We start from the raw sequence: 21,022 nt of genomic DNA on the forward strand, positions 1-21,022 counted from the left end.
CTCTGCGGCATGTGGGATCTTCCTGGACCAGGGCTCGAACCCATGTCCCCTGCATTGGCAGGTGGATTCTTAACCACTGCGTCACCAGGGAAGCCCAGGAATTATTCATGAACAGAATATAAGGTACATAAGAGAGGAGTTAAGGATGATGCTAATGTTGTTGACTTATTGACTCTAGGTGGACGGTATTCAGGTATTCACTATATTACTCTTTCATCATTTCTGTATGTTTGTAATTTATCAAATTAAAAAGCTGTGAACAGGGCTTCCCTGGTGGTGCAGTGGTTGGGAATCCGCCTGCCAATGCAGGGGACACGGGTTCGAGCCCTGGTCCAGGAAGATCCCACATACCGTGGAGCAACTAAACCTGTGCGCCACAACTACTGAGCCTGCACTCTAGAGACCGAGAGCCACAACTACTGAGCCCACATGCCACAACTGCTGAAGCCTGTGCGCCTAGAGCCCATGCTCCCCAACAAGAGAAGCCACCGCAATGAGAAGCCCGCACACCACAATGAAGAGTAGCCTCCACTCGCTGCAACTAGAGAAAGCCCGTGGCCAGCAACGAAGACCCAACACAGCCAAAAATAAATAAATAAATAAATTTATAAAAAAAAAAAAAAAAGCTGTGAACAATAAACATACCCCTATCTACAGCAGGAACCTCACTGCCAAGCTAACCTAACAACAGTCCTCCTCTGTAGGCACTCCCAGGCTAGCAGGAAGCCTAGAATAGGGAGAATGGACCATGTATGCTAGGGGTGGAAAGATTAGTGACAGGATCAGGATTGGGATCAGGAAGTGAGTGGGCCTGACTGGTGCAGAAGGCACCAGGGGAGTGGAAAGGGAGTGGAAGGGGAGTGGAAGGCAAGGAGGCTGGGGCAAGGCCCAAAAGCCTGTTTACTCTGTGTTACAGGCTTTTTCTAGATGGGGATGGGGAACCATGGAAGAATTTTAAGCACAGTGTTGACATGATCAGGTTTGTTTTAGAAAATCTATTTTGGATGGATGAACTTGTCTTGGGAGAGAATGGAAGCAGGGAGACCAGTTAAGGGAAAATTACAGTGGTGCAACGAGAGGCAGTAAAGGCATTAACTGAGCCTGGTGCTCATCGCTGGATTGGTGATGGTAATGGGACCATGTTTATTTCACTTGTGACTTGTAGCACTCCAGCTGCAGAAGAGGATCTAATTTAGAGTCAATCTGCAGCTTCAGGAAGAGATGGTGTTTGTTATAGAACCGCCCTCCTGATAAACACTCCTGGTAAACCTGGTAAATCCTCCTGGTAAACCTCGACAGACCTGAATGTGGACTCCACTGAAGCTCACCAGCTTCTATTAAATCCTCATAGGGTAACTGATAATCCACTAAACAAATGGTCTTCCTGCTTCTTCATCTGATAAGCCTTACACACAGCTAGAAAACTCATCTGAAATTTAATCTGACTGTGTCATTCCCTGGCCAAAAAACCTCTTCAGCTCCTCATTGCATCAGAATAAAATATAAGTGGTTCAGGGGCAGTCAAGGTTTTTCACAATTTCATGCTAGCTTACTTCTTCAAACTTATTTTTCCTTAGACTGTATCTTCCTCTCTGAGCAAACTGAGCTTCTACTGGTTTACCACACAGACCTGTTACTTAACTGACCTCACCTCCCACCGCCGACAGCCAGGCTTTTACATATCCTGTCTCCTTCAGCACAGAGTATCCTTCCTCTCCCCACTCCATAACACACTGATGCAGGAGATGGATACCAAGTTGCCCATATGCTAGACATTGTCCAACCTGTGGTTCTTAGCAATTTTGGGGGTGGAGAATTCCTGGCACCCTCTCCCCAGAAAAACGTACACATGCATATGCACCTCCAGGTTTGCTATCAATTTCATGAGAACTTGAAGCTATCCTTGGACCTCATATGAGAAGCCTTGTTCCTAGACCCTGGGAATCAAACATGAATGAGAGGGGCCTCCCCTTAGGTCACACCCTTCCCAAGACAGGCCACACCCAGTGACTGAGCAAGGTAGGGATTTAATGCCTGACCAGTCTGGTCTGGCATCAGATACTCTGACAGGCAATATTCACTCCAGTGTTCTCTGCTAGGTTGGCGGCAGTTTCATTGGGCCTGCAACACAGTTTAACTTCTGCCTTTGCCTAATTCTGCTTCCCGGGCTACCCCGGTGGTGCAGTGGTTAAGAATCCGCTTGCCAGTGCAGGGGACACGTGTTCGAGCCCTGGTCTGGGAAGATCCCACATGCCGCGGAGCAACTAAGCCCATGCGCCACAACTACTGAGCCTGCACTCTAGAGCCTGTGAGCCACAACTACTGAAGCCCATGTGCCACAACTACTGAAGCCCGTGCGCCTAGAGCCTGTGCTCTGCAACAAGAGAAGCCACCGCAATGAGAAGCCCGCGCAGCACAACAAAGAGTAGCCCCCTCTCATCACAACTAAAGAAAGCCCGCACGCAGCAACGAAGATCCAACACAGCCAAAAAATAAACAAACAAAATAAATATATAATTCTGCTTCGCTTTACATATGTTGGTCCCTAATAAATATCTTGCTCCCCAAACTCCATCTCAATATTTGCTTCCAGAGAGTCCAACCTGCAACAGTAGTGTTCCACATCATTCCTTAACAAAAACAAAATAAAACCAAAAGCAAAAGAACATAAAACTGTAAACTTAAGATTTGAAATAGTCCGCTCGGCTGCCTACAGCAGAGAATTGAAGAGAAAACTCCCGAGGGCACTCCGTTGTCTTCTCCTGGAGTGACAACACTGCTTTCCTAGTTGAACCCCGTCCTCCTTTGCGATCCGCTGAGGGCTGCAGTGAGCATCGCTTATCCTTTGGAGCCCTCTGCCAGGAAGAGCCAGTTGTGTGTGGCCCCTGGTGCCTGGCCATTCCCATCCAGGCTGGATTCTCCAGAGTTCCCCAACCAGGGATCAAACCTGGGCCCTCAACAGTGAAAGCGCAGAGTCCTAACCATTGGACTGCCAGGGAATTCCCCACACATGCACAGATTCTTGTAAGCTCCACACAAACAGGATATAGAACAATCCCCAAACTCTTGCCAAATTCCTTCTTACTGCGCAGGAGGTAGTCACTCTCCTCTCACAAGTAAGCCTGAGTAAGTACCTAGGAACCAGATGTGATAGGTGTATGTTTAACTGCCAGATGTTTCCACAAGAGCTGTTCTAGTCTGCATTACCACCAGATATAATGTTAGAGCCGTGTGGCTGACAGGGTCTTGGTGCTCCGGCCGGGTGTCAGGCCTGAGCCTTGGAGGTGGGAGAGCCGAGTTCAGGACACTGGACCACCAGAGACCTCCCGGCCCCACGTAATATCAATTGGCGAGAGCTCTCCCAGAGATCTCCGTCTCAATGCTAAGACCCAGCTCCACTCAACGACCAGCAAGCTCTAGTGCTGGACACCCCATGCCAAACAACTAGCAAGACAGGAACACAACCCCACCCATTAGCAGAGAGGCGCCTAAAATCATAAGCTTACAGACACCCCAAAACTCACCACCGGACTCGATCCTGGCCACCAGGAAGACAAGATCCAGCCTCATCCACCAGAACATAGGCACCAGTCTCCTCCACCAGGAAGCCTACACAAGCCACTGAACCAAACTCACCCACTGCGGGAAGATACCAAAAACAATGGGAACTACGAACCAGCAGCCTGAGAAAAGGAGACCCCAAACACAGTAAGTTACGCAGCAGATGAAGGAGCAAGGTAAAAACCCACCAGACCAAACAAATGAAGAGGAAATAGGCAGTCTACCTGAAAAAGAATTCAGAGTAATGATAGTAAAGATGATCCAAAATCTTGGAAATAGAATGGAGAAAATACAAGAAATGTTTAACAAAGACCGAGAAGAACTAAAGAGAAAACAAACAATGATGAACAACACAATAAATGAAATTAAAAGTTCTCTAGAAGGAATCAATAGCAGAATAACTGAGGCAGAAGAATGGGTAAGTGACCTGGAAGATAAAATAGTGGAAATAACTACTGCAGAGCAAAATAAAGAAAAAAGAATGAAAAGAATTGAGGACAGTCTCAGAGACCTCTGGGACAACATTAAGCCCACCAATATTCAAATTATAGGGGTCCCAGAAGAAGAAGAGAAAAAGAAAGGGATTGAGAGAATATTTGAAGAGATTATAGTTGAAAACTTCCCTAATATGGGAAAGGAAATAGTCAATCAAGTCCAAGAAGTACAGAGAGTCCCATACAGGATAAATCCAAGGAGAAAAATGCCAAGACACATATTAATCAAACTATCAAAAATTAAATTCAAAGAAAAAATATTAAAAGCAGCAAGGGAAAAACAACAAATAACATACAAGGGAATACCCATAAGGTTAACAGCTGATCTTTCAGCAGAAACTCTGCAAGCCAGAAGGGAGTGGCAGGACATATTTATTTATTTATTATTTATTTTTTATTTTTATTGGCAATTTCTTTCTTTTTTTTTTTGAATTTTTGAATTTTGTTTTTTTATACAGCAGGTTCTTATTAGGTACCCATTTTATACATATTAGTGTATACATGTCAATCCCAATCTCCCAATTCATCACATCACCACCCCCACCCCCCCACCACTTTCCCCACTTGGTGTCCATACGTTTGTTCTCTACATCTGTGTCTCTATTTCTGCCCTGCAAACCAGTTCATCTGTACCATTTTTCTAGGTTCCACATATATGCGTTAATATACGATGTTTTTCTCTTTCTGACTTACTTCACTCTGTATGACAGCCTCTAGATCCATCCACGTCTCTACAAATGACCCAATTTTGTTCCTTTTTATGGCTGAGCAATATTCCATTGTATATATGTCCCACATCTTCTTCATCCATTCATCTGTCAATGGGCATTTAGGTTGCTTCCATGACCTGGCTATTGTGAATAGTGATGCAATGAACGTTGGGGTGCATGTGTCTTTTTGAATTATGGTTTTCTCTGGGTAGATGCCCAGTAGTGGGATTGCTGGGTCCTATGATAATATTATTTTTAGTTTTTTAAGGAACCTCCATACTGCTCTCCATAGTGGTTGTACCAATTTACATTCCCACCAACAGTGCAAGAGGGTTCCCTTTTCTCCACACCCTCTCCAGCATTTGTTTGTAGATTTTCTGATGATGCCCATTCTAACTGGTGTGAGGTGATACCTCATTGTAGTTTTGATGTGCATTTCTCTAATAATTAGTGACATTGAGCAGCTTTTCATGTGTGTCTTGGCCATCTGTATGTCTTCTTTGGAGAAATGTCTGTTTAGGCCTTCTGCCCATTTTTGGATTGGGTTGTTTGTTTTTTTAATATTGAGCTGCATGAGCTGTTTATATATTTTGGAGATTAATCGTTTGTCTGTTGATTCATTTGCAAATATCTTCTCCCATTCTGAGGGTTGTCTTTTCATTTTGTTTGTAGTTTCCTTTGCTTTGCAAAAGTTTTTAAGTTTCATTAGGTCCCATTTTTTAATTTTTATGTCCATTACTCTAGGAGGTGGATCAAAAAAGATCTTGCTTTGATTTATGTCAGAGTGTTCTTCCTATGTTTTCCTCTAAGAGTTTTATAGTGTCTGGTCTTACATTTAGGTCTTTAATCCATTTTGAGTTTATTTTTGTGTATGGTGTTAGGGAGTGTTCTAATTTCATTCTTTTACATGTAGCTGTCCAGTTTTCCCAGCACCACTTATTGAAGAGACTGTCTTTTCTCCATTGTGTATCCTTGCCTCCTTTGTCATAGATTAGTTGACCATAGGTGTGTGGGTTTATCTCTGGGCTTTCTATCTTGTTCCATTGATCTATATTTCTGTTTTTGTGCCAGTACCATATTGTCTTGATTACTGTAGCTTTGTAGTATAGTCTGAAGTCAGGGAGTCTGATTCCTCCAGCTCCGTTTTTTTTCCCTCAAGACTGCTTTGGCTATTTGGGGTCTTTCGTGTCTCCATACAAATTTTAATACTTTTTGTTCTAGTTCTGTAAAAAATGCTACTGGTAATTTGATAGGGATGGCATTGAATCAGTAGATTGCTTTGGGTAGTATAGTCATTTTCACAATACTGAGTCTCCCAATAGTGGCAGGACATATTTAAAGTGATGAAAGGGACGAAACTACAACCAAGATTACTCTACCCAGCAGGGATCTCATTCAGATTTGACGGAGAAATTAAAACCTTTACAGACAAGCAAAAGCTATGAGAATTCAGCACCACCAAACCAGCTTTACAACAAATGCTAAAGGAACTTCTCTAGGCAGGAAACACAAGAGAAGGAAAAGACCTACAATAACAAACCCAAAACAATTAAGAAGATGGTAATAGGAACATACATATTGATAACTACCTTAAGTGTGAATGGATTAAATGCTCCAACCAAAGACATAGGCTCACTGAATGGATACAAAAACAAGACCCATATATATGCTGTCTACAAGAGACCCACTTCAGACCTAGGGACACATACAGAATGAAAGGGAGGGGATGGAAAAAGATATACCATGCAAATGGAAATCAAAAGAAAGCTGGAGTAGCAATACTCATATCAGATAAAATAGACTTTGAAATAAAGAATGTTACAAGAGACAAGGAAGGACACTACGCAATGATCAAAGGATCAATCCAAGAAGAAGATATAACAATTATAAATATATATGCACCCAACATAGGAGCACCTCACTACATAAGGCAACTGCTAACAGCCGTAAAAGGGGAAATTGACAGTAACACAATAATAGTAGGGGACTTTAACACCCTACTTTCACCAAAGGACAGATCAACTAAAATGAAAATAAATAAGGAAACACAAGCTTTAAATGACACATTAAACAAGATGGACTTAATTGATGTTTATAGGACATTCCATCCAAAAACAACAAAATACACTTTCTTCTCAAGTGTATTTCTTCTCAAGCTCATGGAACATTCTCCAGGATAGATCATATCTTGGGTCACAAATCAAACCTTGGTAAATTTAAGAAAATTGAAATCTTATCAAGTATCTTTTCCAACCACAACCTTATGAGACTAGATATCAATTACAGGAAACAAAACTGTAAAAAATACAAACACATGGAGGCTAAACAATACACTACTAAATAACCAAGAGATCACTGAAGAAATCAAAGAGGAAATCAAAAAATACCTAGAAACAAATGACAATGAAAACACAGTGGCCCGGGCTTCCCTGGTGGCGCAGTGGTTAAGAATCTGCCTGCTAATGCAGGGGACACGGGTTCGAGCCCTGGTTTGGGAAGATCCCACATGCCGCGGAGCAACTAGGCCCGTGAGCCACAGCTACTGAGCCTGCGCGTCTGGAGCCTGTGCTCCACAACAAGAGAGGCCGCGATAGTGAGAGGCCCGCGCACCGCGATGAAGAGTGGCCCCCGCTCGCCGTAACTAGAGAAAGCCCTAGCACAGAAACGAAGACCCAACATAGCAATCAATCAATCAATCAATAAAATAAATAAATCTTTAAAAAAAAAAAAAACCACAGTGGCCCAAAACCTATGGGATGCAGCAGAAGCAGTTCTGACAGGGAAGTTTATAGCAATACAATGCTACGTCAAGAAACAAGAAAAATCTCAAATAAACAACCTAAACTTACACCTAAAGCAATTAGAGAAAGAAGAAGAAGAACAACAAAAAAAACCAAAGTTAGCAGAAGGAAAGAAATCATAAAGATCAGATAAGAAATAAATGAAAAAGAAATGAAGGAAACGATAGCAAAGATCAATAAAACTAAAAGCTGGTCAATCCCACTACTGGGCATATACCCAGAGAAAACCGTAATTCAAAAAGACACATGCACCCCAATGTTCATTGCAGCACTATTTACAATAGCCAGGTCACGGAAGCAACCTAAATGCCCATCGACAGATGAATGGATAAAGAAGTTGTGGTACATATATACAATGGAATATTACTCAGCCATAAAAAGGAACGAAATTGAGTCATTTGTTGAGACGTGGATGGATCTAGAGACTGTCATACAAAGTGAAGTAAGTCAGAAAGAGAAAAACAAATATCGTATATTAACGCATGTATGTGGAACCTAGAAAAATTGTACAGATGAACCGGTTTGCAGGGCAGAAGTTGAGACACAGTGTAGAGAACAAACGTATGGACACCAAGGGGGGAAAACTGCGGTGGGGTGGGGATGGTGGTGTGCTGAATTGGGCGACTGGGATTGACATGTATACACTGATGTGTATAAAACTGATGACTGATTAATAAAACAAAACAAAAACAAAAACAAAAACTAAAAGCTGGTTCTTTGAGATGATAAACAAAATTGATAAACCATTAGCTAGACTCATCAAGAAAAAAAAGAAGACTCAAATCAACAGAATTAGAAATGAAAAAGGAGAAGTAACAAGTGACACTGCAGAAATACAAAGCATCATGAGAGATTACTACAAGTAACTATATGCCAATAAAATGGACAACCTGGAAGAAATGCACAAATTCTTAGGCTTACAGCAACCAGAAGCTGAGTCTATGAGGGAATAAAGTTCTGTTGTTTTAAGCCACTAGGTTTACAGTAATTTGTTATGGCCATCCTAGGAAACTAACGCAGATATTTATCATTCCAATTTCTCTTCCTTAATTTGTAAAGTTCCAGATTTCACTCTGTTACCATTTTCCTTTTACTTGAAAAAAAAATTAGCATTTATTTTAAAGGCAGTAAATTCTCTTCGTTTTCCTTCACCTAAAAAAAAAAAAAAAAGATTTGAAGTAAACACCCTTGTAATAGACAAAAAGTAACTACATTTTTTTTTAAAGCAAACTAGTAACTACCATATTTTTCTTAGCAAAATTATGTAATGGTGAAATATTAGAAACTTTCCTATTAATGACAGGAACAAAGGTAAAGATGTTTTTTAATCATGATTACTGCTTAACGTTTTACTGGACGTGGTAGCTAATGCAAAAATACCAATAGGAAGGGAGGGAGGGAAGAAAGTAGGAAAGCAAGGAAGAAAGAAAGGAGAAAAGAGGGAGGTGGAAAAAGAGGGAGAAAAGAAAAGGAAGAAAATAAATTAAAAAATTAAAAATTAATAGTCCAAAATATCCCTATTTTCAAATGATCCAAATGCTCACTTTGAAAATTGAAGAGAATCAGTTGAAAATCCACTAAAACTAATAAGCAAGCTAAGTAAGGAGACAGACACAAGAACAATGTTGGAAAGCAATAACGTTTTGATACTTTAACAATAACCAATTAGAAAACATGAAGAAAGAATCCTGTTCAGAATAATAGCAAAACCCACAACGTATGCAAGACTAAACCAAAGATCCATGTGACTAAAACTATAACAATTCAAATACATAAAAGAAAAACAAAATAACTGTAAAGAAATACTATATTCCTTGGATGCAAAGACTCAATATTGAGGATATCAGTACTACCCTTAAGTTATTCTTAGAAATTCAATGCTCTCCAGTGAATTTTCAAAAGTGAAAACACATCATTCTGAATCTAAGGTTTATACAAAAGAAAAATTGTATGATATTGGCTAAGAAATTTTAGTCTTCTAGCTGAGGCCCCAGACATCAAGGGGCTAAAACAAATCATTCCTACTGTAGCCTGTCCAGATTCCTGTGCCACAGAAACCAAGAGAGACATTATATTTTATATTTATATATCTTATGTGCAAATTTATTTTGAAAACAGAATACTACACACATCATTTCATATCCTATTCATATCACAGATACCTTTCCTTGTTAATAGATGCCTCAGTACAGCCTAATTGTTAATGGTTTTCTTTATTGTATATTTTACCATAATTTAACAAACCTTTACTTTTGGACACATGGGATGCTGCAAACTTTTTCCTATGGAATCACCATTCTTAAAGCACATATATGTGCACATAATTTTGTCTGTATCTTTAAATGTTTTGGCCTAATTTTTAAATCTTTATTTCCTGGGGAGAAATTGTCACTAGTTAAAAATAATGGTATTAACATCAGCCCAATAAACGGCTATTTAATAGAGTAATATTGAAAACAAGGTTGGATCTGTGCCCTTAAGAAACTCAGCTTTAAGAGGGGCAAGACAGGAGAACAAGTAAGGATTGTACAGTGGATTCCAATATATTGTACATACACCTGTGTACTTGATATGTGAATGACCTCATTCTCTATTTTGCAAATGCAATAATTATACAGAAAAACTGATTGTTCCCTTTTATTCACTGGAGAGGATTTATTACCAGTGACCCAAAGTGAAGGCTTCTAATTAAAGAGATTTCATTAGCAGAAAATATATTTTGGGTCCTTAGCTAGTGTCATGATGTAAAGGGATTATATGTTTTGTTATAACAAATAAGTACACTGGATTATAGATAGACTTTTACATTGTTAATGCATAAAACTCACAACCCTACAATATGTTACTCATTACTATTAATTTTCACTCCAAATTAATGTGGGGCTTTCTAGTATTTGAATGCACCTGACTTGGGTACAGGCTCTGAATTAAACAGGAAGCTGAAAATCATGTATAAGAAATACACGAATACATGCAAGAAGCAAGAACTAAAAATAAGAGAGCCCATTACACAACGATATCTTGAATATCTTGAATATCAGTGTATACACGACTCATGTATGGGTGGAAATGGTTTGGGTTATCTACGGACTTGCACAGCGAGGAGGCTCCCTAACATCACTGGCTTCACACAGGCGTTTCCACGTTGTGCAGCAGCAACTTGAGTGGGGCTTCACGGCTCTATCTATCCACAATACTTGACAAAAGCCCTAGAAGGTACTTAAAGTCATAATGGCACTTCCTATACTGTTTGAAGAAACTGTGCAACAAGGCAGTTAAGATTCAATCTTGGATGAATGGGAAGGCAAAGAATTAGGCAGCGAACTAGGCCGCAGAGAGGGAAGCGGAAGCCTGGCGTGGTCCTGTGAATCGGCGGCCACCAGGCGACGGCCTCAGAACGTACGCAGAAATTCCCGGCCCTGCGCGCTGACCCGAAGACCCAGCTCTCCTTCGACTAGATAGCGGCCGGGAAACAACAGGCCTTTATCCACTCCACGAACGTCTGGATGTCTTTTCGTTGCCGGACACCGATTACAAACAGAGAAGTGAGGAGTCCGACAGAAAAACCCTGGTTTAAAGTATCCCGGCGGGAGGCGCTGGTAGGCAAAAGCCGGAAGAGATGCCGTGACCACTCTCCAATAAGCCGAATCCTCTCCTCTGCTGCCTCTCGCAGCCGTCGGCACCGGCTGTGCTCTCGGCCCACTCTGGGTCGCAGCGCTGGGCTGTAGTGAAGTGTCCGCAGAGAGGCGTTACTGCCCAGCGCCTGCCGCGACCCCGGCGACCGCGGGTCGACCCCGGGCCGGAAGTGACGGAACTGCTCTGAGCACTTCCGGAGCTGCTGAGACGGCTTCGCCGGAGGAAGCAGTGCGAGTCTTGACCGGCGTTGGCCCGCCGCCTCCGCCGCCGCCGCGCCTGGACCCGGTTCTTCTGGCCCGGCCCGACACGGTCTGGCCCGCTCGGGCTCAGCGGCCGCGGGGCCACGGCTCCCGGTAAGTGCGCGGTGCGAGTCTAGGCCTTGTTTACCCCGGCGGGCCGGGGGAGGGGGTGGGCTCTCCGCGCGCCTCCCTAGCCCGGCCGGGGCTCCGCCTTCGTCGCTGCCCGCGAGGTCCCGGCGCCCTTGGCAGCTCTTCCACTGTTTCAGCGCACTCCGCCACCCGCCGAGGGGCGGCTGAAGGCTGAGGCCAGGGCGAACTGGCGCCTGGCGTCTCTCCGTTATTCCTCCTCCCGCCGCCTGCTCAGCTCGCAGTGAGGTCGGAGGCCAGCGCCTCTGACCGACTGGCGCCGGCGCATCTGGGCCCTCCCCGCCGGGCGCGCCGGCAGACGCGCTGCCTCCGGGGCTCCCCACTCGAGTCATCGTTGGGAGCTCTAGCAATGCAGCCCGCGCGGTTAGTTAACGCCCGTTGGTGAAGGGTCCCGCAGCGCGTGGGCTCCGTGTCCTCGCGGATATCCCGGCGCCTCGGACGGGACAGGCGGCCCAGGAGCTGCGTCGACCTCGCCCGACGCTGCTATGCTAGCGGCGGCAGAGGCGACCGTGTTCTGGGATGACTTCACCTCAGTGCTGATTGTTACCCTGTCCCATAGAACTTTCTGCCACAATGGTCATCTTCTGTATCTTTGCTGTTTAAGTAGGGTAACCACTATCCACATGTGGCCATTGAGCATTTGACTTATGGCTCGTGCAACTGAAAAAGCAAATGTTAAATTTTACTTAATTTTTAAGTTAAGTTAAATTTAAATAATCACATGTGGTTAGTGGCTACCGTATTAGACAGGGTTCATATTTTTGTTTCAAGTAATTTTCTTCGGATTTGTAGACTTAGTAAAGGACCCTACAGTGCTAAATATTACGTCTGGAGTAAACGTTGTCAGACCCACCAAAAAGTCCGTGTTTTGTTCTTGTCATCTTTAAACTGAGAAGTCTTCCGTTTGAATTCTTTAGCCCAGGGTGGGCGGCAGGTCTTCTGAACACGTGACTTTGACTGGGGGAAGGGGGAGGAGTAATTTCTGTTACTCCTTTTCTGTTTGGGATGTAAGGATAATATTTAATATCCAAAGGAAATCAGAGCGTTATCATCAGTTCTGTTAACAAAGTAATAACATACTGGCCCCTTTAAGCAATGTCAGCATTCTTTCAAATAGAGTATGGATATTTAACTTGGAAAAGATTAAAAACTAAGGTTTTATTTAAATTTGGACCTAGAACACCCAGTAAGCATGAAATGACATTCTCTTTTTTGGAAGGCAGCTTGAAATTTTCTCCTGTTTCTTGAATATTTAGTTGGTGAGAAGGCTATGGGCAACCTGTAAGCCCAAATCCTGGAGAAAAATCCAGAGAAAGTGAAAACGGTGCTTTTTTTGTTGTGATTCTGGAGGTAGCTTTGTGGATAGTATGAGGCTCTCTGGGAGGGTGATGGGGCATTATGAGTTCTCATAGGCCCTGGATCTGGTGAAAGTATTATGCTGGACTCTACTGGTTGGCAGCAGTGTGGTCCTGGGCAAGTTGCTTAATCTTTTTGAACTCTAGTTTCCTCATTTGTAAGAAGGGGATGATAGCCACTTTGTAGGGTTTATAAACATTTAATGAGAATGAGTCTGACCTGAAATTGGCTCTCATTAAATGAAAGCTATTATTGGTAGTGGTATTTTGTAGATGGGAGCAATATTTATAATGCTCTTTATGCAAATTTGCCTAATAAGCAGTATCATACAGAAAAATGCAGATAAAAGAAAAAGAATAAAAAAATCAATTATTCGTCTTCTATTTTGGAAATTATCTTCCACAATCATTGTTTGGACTTTGATTTTCATTTAGTTTAAATTTGCCTGTTTGTGTTTGAAGTATTTCTTTGAAAGTTATAAGCTCTGGTTTTCCAAGAAATTCAAAAGGATAAAGAAATGGACATAAAATTTCTAATTAAGTAAGCAAATAGTACTTATTTAGTCTTGGATAGTGGGATCTGTAGTTCTGAGAAAGTCAGGTAGCCCTTGAGCATGTCAGAAGAGAGGTGGGAAATGGGTGTTAATATTGCCTAGTGGGCATTCTACTGGAGACATTTTTTTTTGCTTTTTGAGCCCAAACCACTGGACCGCCAGGGAATTCCCTCTGTTTTCTCTCTCTCTCTTTTTTTTGTTTTGTTTTGTTTTTTGTTTTCTTTTCTTTTGGGGACTTTTTTATTTGAAAATATTTTTTTCATGAATAAAGTGAGATCTGAAATATTGGCAGTATTCTATAAGTGTTAGTGGAGATGACTTAATGGCAAAAGTCCAGTTTAAGTCAGTTATGATTTGCTTTGTCAACCTCTGTGTAACATTTAAGATTGAAATTGTGGTAGTTAATTTAGGAAATCTTAACAATAAGAGTGAGGTGTTGCCCAACATTGTAAATCAACTGTACTCCAATAAAAATTAAAAAAAAAAAAGTGAGGTGTGGTGGGCTTTCAAACTGAGGGAGAGAACTGGGTATCCATTTCTCTCACCAGTACCCCAGGTTAAATTATTGTTAGCTGTTTATTTATTTAAGTCTATTTATTTATTTATTTATTTACTTACTTACTTATTTATTTATGGCTGTGTTGGGTCTTCATTGCTGCGCTCAGGCTTTTCTCTAGTTGCGGTGAGCAGGGGCCACTCTTCGTTGCGGTGCACGGGCTTCTCATTGCAGTGGCTTCTCTTGTTGCAGAGCACGGGCTCTAGGCATGCGGGCCTCAGTAGTTGTGGCACATGGGCTCAGTAACTGTGGCATGTGGGCTCTAGGGTGCAGGCTCAGTAGTTATGGCGCTCGGGCTTAGTTGCTCTGTGGCGTGTGGGATCTTCCTGGACCAGGGATTGAACCCATGTCCCCTGCATTGGCAGGTGGATTCTTAACCACTGTGCCACCAGGGAAGTCCTGCTGTTTACTTTCAATACTTTCTTTTTTTAGAAGGCCATGTAACTCTTGTCAGTATGTAATTATGACATATAGATTTCTATGGGACTTAAAATAAGAAAATAATTTTCTGGTCCCTTGCTGCTTGTCCTTTTAAATGTCTTTACTTTTTAAAAAATAAATTTGCAAACTCAGGGTACCAATTTTAAAATATATAAATAGAACTATCTCTTTTCATTTTAGATGGAAATTATATGATATAGACTATTTGGGTGACATCTTCCTGAAAGATCTTCAAGAATTACAGGTATTTTTAATTTAATCTAAAGATTAATTTTTTCTCCTAAAGGAAAAATACCATAGTTAAGTTCAGTTGTGATGAGGTGGTTCTAGCATACAAAACAATTTGTTAAAAGTCAAACTGCCAGTATTACATTACTGCCCTCTCATTAATGTGACCTTTTTTTTTAGTTTGAGCATTTATAGGTAACATATCAGAGGTAGAGTCACTGATATTTTTATGATATCATTAAAATGTGGCTGTATAATCCCTTAGACTGGTTACATATTCAGCACACATTGATTTTTTTTTTAAATTTATTTATTGATTTTATTTTTGGCTGCATTGGGTCTTTGTTGCTGCGTGCAGGCTCCTCATTGCGGTGGCTTCTCTTGTTGCAGAGCACGGGCTCTAGGCGCGGGCTTCAGTAGTTGTGGCTCGCTGGCTTCAGTAGTTGTGGCTCGCTGGCTTCACTAGTTGTGGCACACGGGCTTAGTTGCTCCGTGGCATGTGGGATCCTCCCAGACCAGGGCTCGGGCCCGTGTCCCCTGCATTGGCAGGTGGATTCTTAACCACTGTGCCACCAGGGAAACCCCCACACACATTGATTTTTAATCTTTGTTTTAATTTTTTTTTTTTGGAGAGATTATCTACTTCAAATAGGTTTTAAATTTACTTTAGTATTTAATCCAGATTTGGTTATGTAAATTATTTATGTACTATTCAATCCAAATGCTCTTGCATTTTAAGGTCCTGTTAGTTTTAGATTTAAATCACTATTTGATACTGTTCCTTGGAAATGATCACTTGAAATAGTTCTTGTGCAGAGAAGTTAATGGGTATTTGCCAGAGCCCTCTCTGAGAAGAAGTTAAGACTGTGACTGTTTTGCTTTCTCAACTAGTATTCTCTTTTCATTTATATGTAATTGAGTAACATTTTGATCTGTGAGGATTTTTCAGTAGCTGGTTACATTTGATCTCTTGTTTCTTTACCCTAAGTAGATTCTAGCCTTGATCCTGCTAAGGCAGAATATCTATAGTTTTCCTTCACTATTGGGTCAGTTTCTTTGCCTTTTAAGTATCTCTTTTAAAGGATTAGTAGAACCCTTTAAAATGGAAAAATCAGTTAACTTTGCAGACTAGAGGAGGATGTTGAAGAGCTATGTGGTTTTTATTTTTTCTTTACTATGCACATTTTTTTCCATTTATCTGAGAGTGATGTCTGTAAAACAATGGTATTCTTTCCCTAGATATTATAGTGGGAAGGAACTGTGTCCCTATTTATGTACTGTCTGTGTCACCACTCAGTGGAGCATGATTAGCTAAGAGATTTTAAACTTTGGTTGTTTAGCCTTTAGGATGCTTCTTCTATGGGCAGCCAGCTGTGGGAATGTGCTTCTCTCTTAAGGACCCTGGCAGGAAGGACAAATCTATGGGAATTTAACTCCGTGACATAGAGCAGATAGCCTTACTCTTTCATGCCAGACCCTTCATGTGAAGTTACCATTGTTAACTGCTTCTGCCCCTCCAGGAAAGGGTTTCCCTTTGAAAGGCCTGGGCATAGAGATGATGGTGATGTTTCTTGTATGAGGGGAGAGTTGGAATAGGCCATAGTGGAGGTAGGACCAGGGCTATGCCATTTTGACTCTTGAATGGTTTTTGTTACAACTTCTCATATTGAAAGTAAGTAACACTTATTTTTTTCTTTTCTTCCCTTAGAAGACAAAAACACTAATGCATCTGAGAAAGTGGTAAAGTTTGTGGGGAGGGGAAAAAAACTGCTTTCCTGATCTACAACTCGTCTGGATGTTAAGATGTCTGTGGACATGAATAGCCAGGGGTCTGACAGCAATGAAGAGGACTATGACCCAAATTGTGAGGAAGAGGAAGAGGACGAGGACCCTGGGGACATAGAGGACTATTACGTAGGCGTAGCAAGCGATGTGGAGCAGCAGGGGGCCGATGCCTTTGATCCTGAGGAGTACCAATTCACCTGCTTGACCTACAAGGAGTCCGAGGGTGCCCTCAATGAGCATATGACCAGCTTAGCCTCTGTCTTAAAGGTGAGCAGTGTTGTCAATTCCCAAGTGTAATTCCTGCAATTAAATCTAAATAGGAGCTGTTGCTAACGTCTCCTCCAGACTGATCGAATGGCCTGTAGCTTGAAACCAAATATAAGTGTATGTTGCATCATCCAGACACATTTGATGCATTTACTTTGTTTGCTAATATGTGCATATCTAAGGTCCTCAGCTTCCCAGACTACTAGGAATTAGAAAGGAAGGGTAGGGTGGATTCAGGAAAAATAGACCAGAAGTACACAGAAAGCAGAACTGCATAGATTAACACTTGTTTCAGAAAGTCTTATGAAACTTTATGAGGTAAGATAGGATAAGCATCAGAATCACCATCTTCAACACAACAATGTGTGGGTGACTGATAAATGTCTTAAGAGAGGTACCTAGATCTCCTGGTTTGCTGTGAATAATCAGTGCTTCTGGGCTAATGAGCTCATTTGTTTCATATACTGATGACTAATGTCTGATGTTCAAAGAGATTTTAGCAATAACTAAGAATAAAGCAAGTTCTCATAGCTTGTATTTCATTGATTTTGGGGGGTGTTAAATTGAAATTTTAAGTAATTAACAAAATTGGTTATTCTAGCAAGCACCTTATTTTTAACACTTAAACTAGCATACTTTTCAATATTTTGCCCCTCAGGCCAGTTACTGTCCTCACTATGTACCTTTTGTACTACGTAATATTACACTAGTACATAGCATAGCCACATAGAACACCATGTACTGTGAATGTGAACATTATTATAGTCATTTAGACAATTTCCCAGCATGTTTCTTTCTCCTCTAACATTGGCCATTATGTGAAAGTGGGGAAATTTCTCCTACTTTACTGTTTTCCCTGACCTTCCTTTCAGGAACTGTTACATGGATTTTGTTGTTTGCTAAAATTGAAGATCAAGAGCACATTGGAATGATTTCAACCGAATAATTTTCATGTTGGTATTTAAATGGAAATAACTAAGGTGTGCCATGGGTCATTACTATAAAAGTTGCTTTATCTACTAGTTCAGGCAATTTTTTTTTCCAGGTGATCGGCAAAGGCTAACTAATACGTTGGATTTGGACACTCAGGGCTTTATTAGCAACTAGCTGGAAGCTGAAAGCTAAAGCTTTTTGTGTGACTCACTCCTAGAAGTGTGCACATTTCCTCTCTTGTGCTCAGCAGAAAACTCTGAAGAATGGAGACCCATTGGAACCTCTGGGTTTGGGATTTCTCCACCATAACAATAACAAAGCTGCTGGGACCTCTGCTTTCCGAGGGCATTTCCCTGGTAGAAAAGAGGCATCAGATCTTTTCCTTCCTCGTTATTCACACCTCTCCCTATCTGGTCAACTAGTTTCTTTTACTTTAACCATATTATACATAGTCTTGGTATTTAAAATTACAAAAAAAATTGTCAGGTGTGTGGTTCTGGACGGTATCAATTGACTAAGTTCATCAGGATGTTCCCATGTATGCGTAGGAATTCTCAGTTTGTCTAGCCCCTTGTGCTGACTTCCTGACCTGCTAGAGTGGGGCACAGCTGAGGGGCACAGGCCCTTTCCTCCTTTTTTTTTTGTAGTAAAATCCATAAAATTTACCATTTTACGTCCTTCCTTTTTATTAGGCTGTCATATTGTTGGCCCCCTGGAAAGCCTTCCCTTCATCTCCTCACCTTTTAGTACCCTCAGGGCTCCTTCAGAGTCTACCTTGTGATTTCCCTGAGTGAGCCTCCTCAAGACCCTCTAGAACACAGTGGTTGTCTCTTTTGGTCCCAGTGTCCAAATGTTACAGCCCATGTTTATTACATCGTATAGTGCAGTCTTCTGACTGCTTCATGTTGTTTTACCTTTTCACGTGTTTTTGCATGTTCTCTCCAACTAGATTGTTACTTCCTGGAGGGCAGAAACTACATTTTACCTTATCTCTCCCATCATCCCTATCACAGTGTTTCATCCATAATAGGTATTGAATAATTTTGAGATACTTGTGGATTTTGTCAACTTTTGATGATGTAGCTGATGTTACTGGTCTGAGCTAGATTCCCTAGTCCCTGCTGTACATTCTCTACTGTCGTAAAAGGGCATTATTCTGTCCTTCAAGATCATGAAGAGTAGAACAAAAAGAACTTGGAACAGAGATGAAGGAACAAAGAGAGATGGAAGAAAGTTGAAACCCCAGGAAAGGGTTAGAGAGAAAATGAAACAAAGAGGAAAATAATCCATGAAATTTTAGATGATGGTAGAAGTAGAAGATGGATTTCTTTTCCCTCCCTCACTGAGGAGCATGTTAACACCATTTCCTTTCTGGGGCTGGGCAGCAAAGGTCCTGGCTCATTTGGTGGCTTGGCTGCACATAAAGGGGCTCAGTGGTGTTTTAAGTGGTTCAGGAATTTGACCAAAGACGACAGGCAGAAGTAGCTTGGTTAAGAGTAAGGGAGAAGGAATCACACACAATCTTCCTCTCTCAGGCTGGCTAAAAACTAGCATTGGTTTTATTTTTGTATTTAAAAGTTTTTTGAGACAGGAGGAAATAATTTAAGTGCTAAGTTTACAGAATGGTGTTCACAGGTGCTTTGGCTACTCTCACTCCCCTGTTGCATGTGTCTCTGAGAATGGAGCTCAGTAGTCATCACCCAGGTCAGTACTGATTTCCCTCATTGGTCATGGTGCTGTTTGCACAACTCTGTGACTTATTGAGATATTTAATTCTTTCATATGATTTAGGTGTTATTCAGCTAGTAGGAAATGTGATATGTACGTAGTTTAAAATTAGAGCCTTATGAGCAGCTGTCCATGAACAAAAGCTAAGTTTGAGGAGTGGCATCAATTTTCCACTGATCTGTGTTACTCATTTTGTTGTGTTCTGGCAGTTGCCTATGGGTGAGCCGTAGCCTAACAAAATTAAGCCTTCTGTTACCTTTTGGGATTTGAAGTCTCTTAAGTAGAAAATTGCCAATTGCCTGGGACACTGGGCTTTTGGTTTAGTGAGGGCCCTTGGTGTCAGAGAGTCTTCCTGTATGTATTCTGGGACCAGTCCTTGAGTAAGATCATTAATTGAGAAAGGAAAGTGCCCAGAAAATCAGATCCCGGGCTGAGGATAGACAACAGAGAAAATGCTTATCTGTTATAGGGTGGTGGTGGGGGGCGACTGCTGATGTTCAAATAATGGCAAAACAGAAGCATTGTTAGAGAATAAGCTATCATCCTATACAAATGGAATAGTCGTGAAAGGTGAAATGATTGCCAAGTGAGGTGGATTGTGTTGTAACAGAGGGAAAATCTCTGACGAATATTTCAAATATTTTAGTGATATTTCAGTCTTTAAAGAAAACAAAGTTACCTTTTTAAAAAAAATTTTTTTTAATTTAATTTTATTTATTTTTGGCTGTGTTGGGTCTTCGTTGCTGCGCACAGGCTTTCTCTAGTCGCGGCGAGTGGGGGCTACTCTTCGGTGTGGTGTGCGGGATTCTCACTGTGGTGGCTTCTATTGTTGCGGAGCACGTGCTCTAGGTGTGTGGGCTTCAGTAGTTGTGGCTCGCAGGCTCTAGAGCGCAGGCTCAGTAGTTGTGGCGCATGGGCTTAGTTGCTCCACGGCATGTGGTATCTTCCTGGACCAGGGCTCGAACCCATATCTCCTGCATTGGCAGGTGGTTTCTTAACCACTGTGCCACCAGGGAAACCCTACATGCTGTATTTTTATATGAAACTTACACAAAGATTATTATTGCTGCTATAGATGAGGGGGGGCCTTTTCTAGTAATAACAGGCATTTTTATTGCAAAATGTGCTCTAGTTAACTTAGAATAATTTTGTCATTCAGTGAATCCTGTTGGTACTGTTCCCTGAATTGCATGAGGCATTTGCTGTCAGGCTGCCTAAGAAGGGGATTAGGCATGGTTAAGCCCCAGAGAGAGCCCAGGCTGGCTTTCATTGGTGATGGGCTGGAAGCGTCTCCCACGTTGTGTGCTCTTTCTCTCAGCAGCATGTCAGGGCTGTGGGCGGGAGAGGCAGAGTGTTGCTGCTCAGAGCCCTGCCCATGCTTCAGAAAGGAGAAGAAATAGTACATTTTGGGCTCGATCTAGTCCATGGAGCTACTGTGATCCATCTGAGCTTTCTGTTGATAGGATAAACTTCAAGATAGGGTGCAACAGCAGTGCAAGTAACCGAAGTCCACAGGTCGATTAAGCATGGGGATGGGGAAGTTACCTTCTGGGCTGGAGTGGGAGACTAAGATGTATAGGTAAAAAG

At 41.8% G+C, this 21,022-nt stretch overlaps 1 protein-coding gene across 1 annotated transcript in view; it reads left to right on the plus strand.

The window, feature by feature from the left end:
- The first annotated feature begins 11,420 nt into the window (after nt 1-11,420).
- Nucleotides 11,421-21,022, plus strand: part of ARIH2 (ariadne RBR E3 ubiquitin protein ligase 2) — a 47,081-nt gene continuing 37,479 nt past the window's right edge. Inside the window, 3 exon segments of the mRNA XM_082413582.1 lie at nt 11,421-11,555; nt 14,675-14,738; nt 16,431-16,774. Coding sequence (XP_082269708.1) covers nt 16,526-16,774 — 249 coding nt within the window. The 5' untranslated portion in view covers nt 11,421-11,555; nt 14,675-14,738; nt 16,431-16,525.

Source organism: Balaenoptera physalus, assembly GCF_965194825.1.
Source record: "Balaenoptera physalus genome assembly, chromosome: 11".
Lineage (NCBI taxonomy): Eukaryota > Metazoa > Chordata > Mammalia > Artiodactyla > Balaenopteridae > Balaenoptera > Balaenoptera physalus.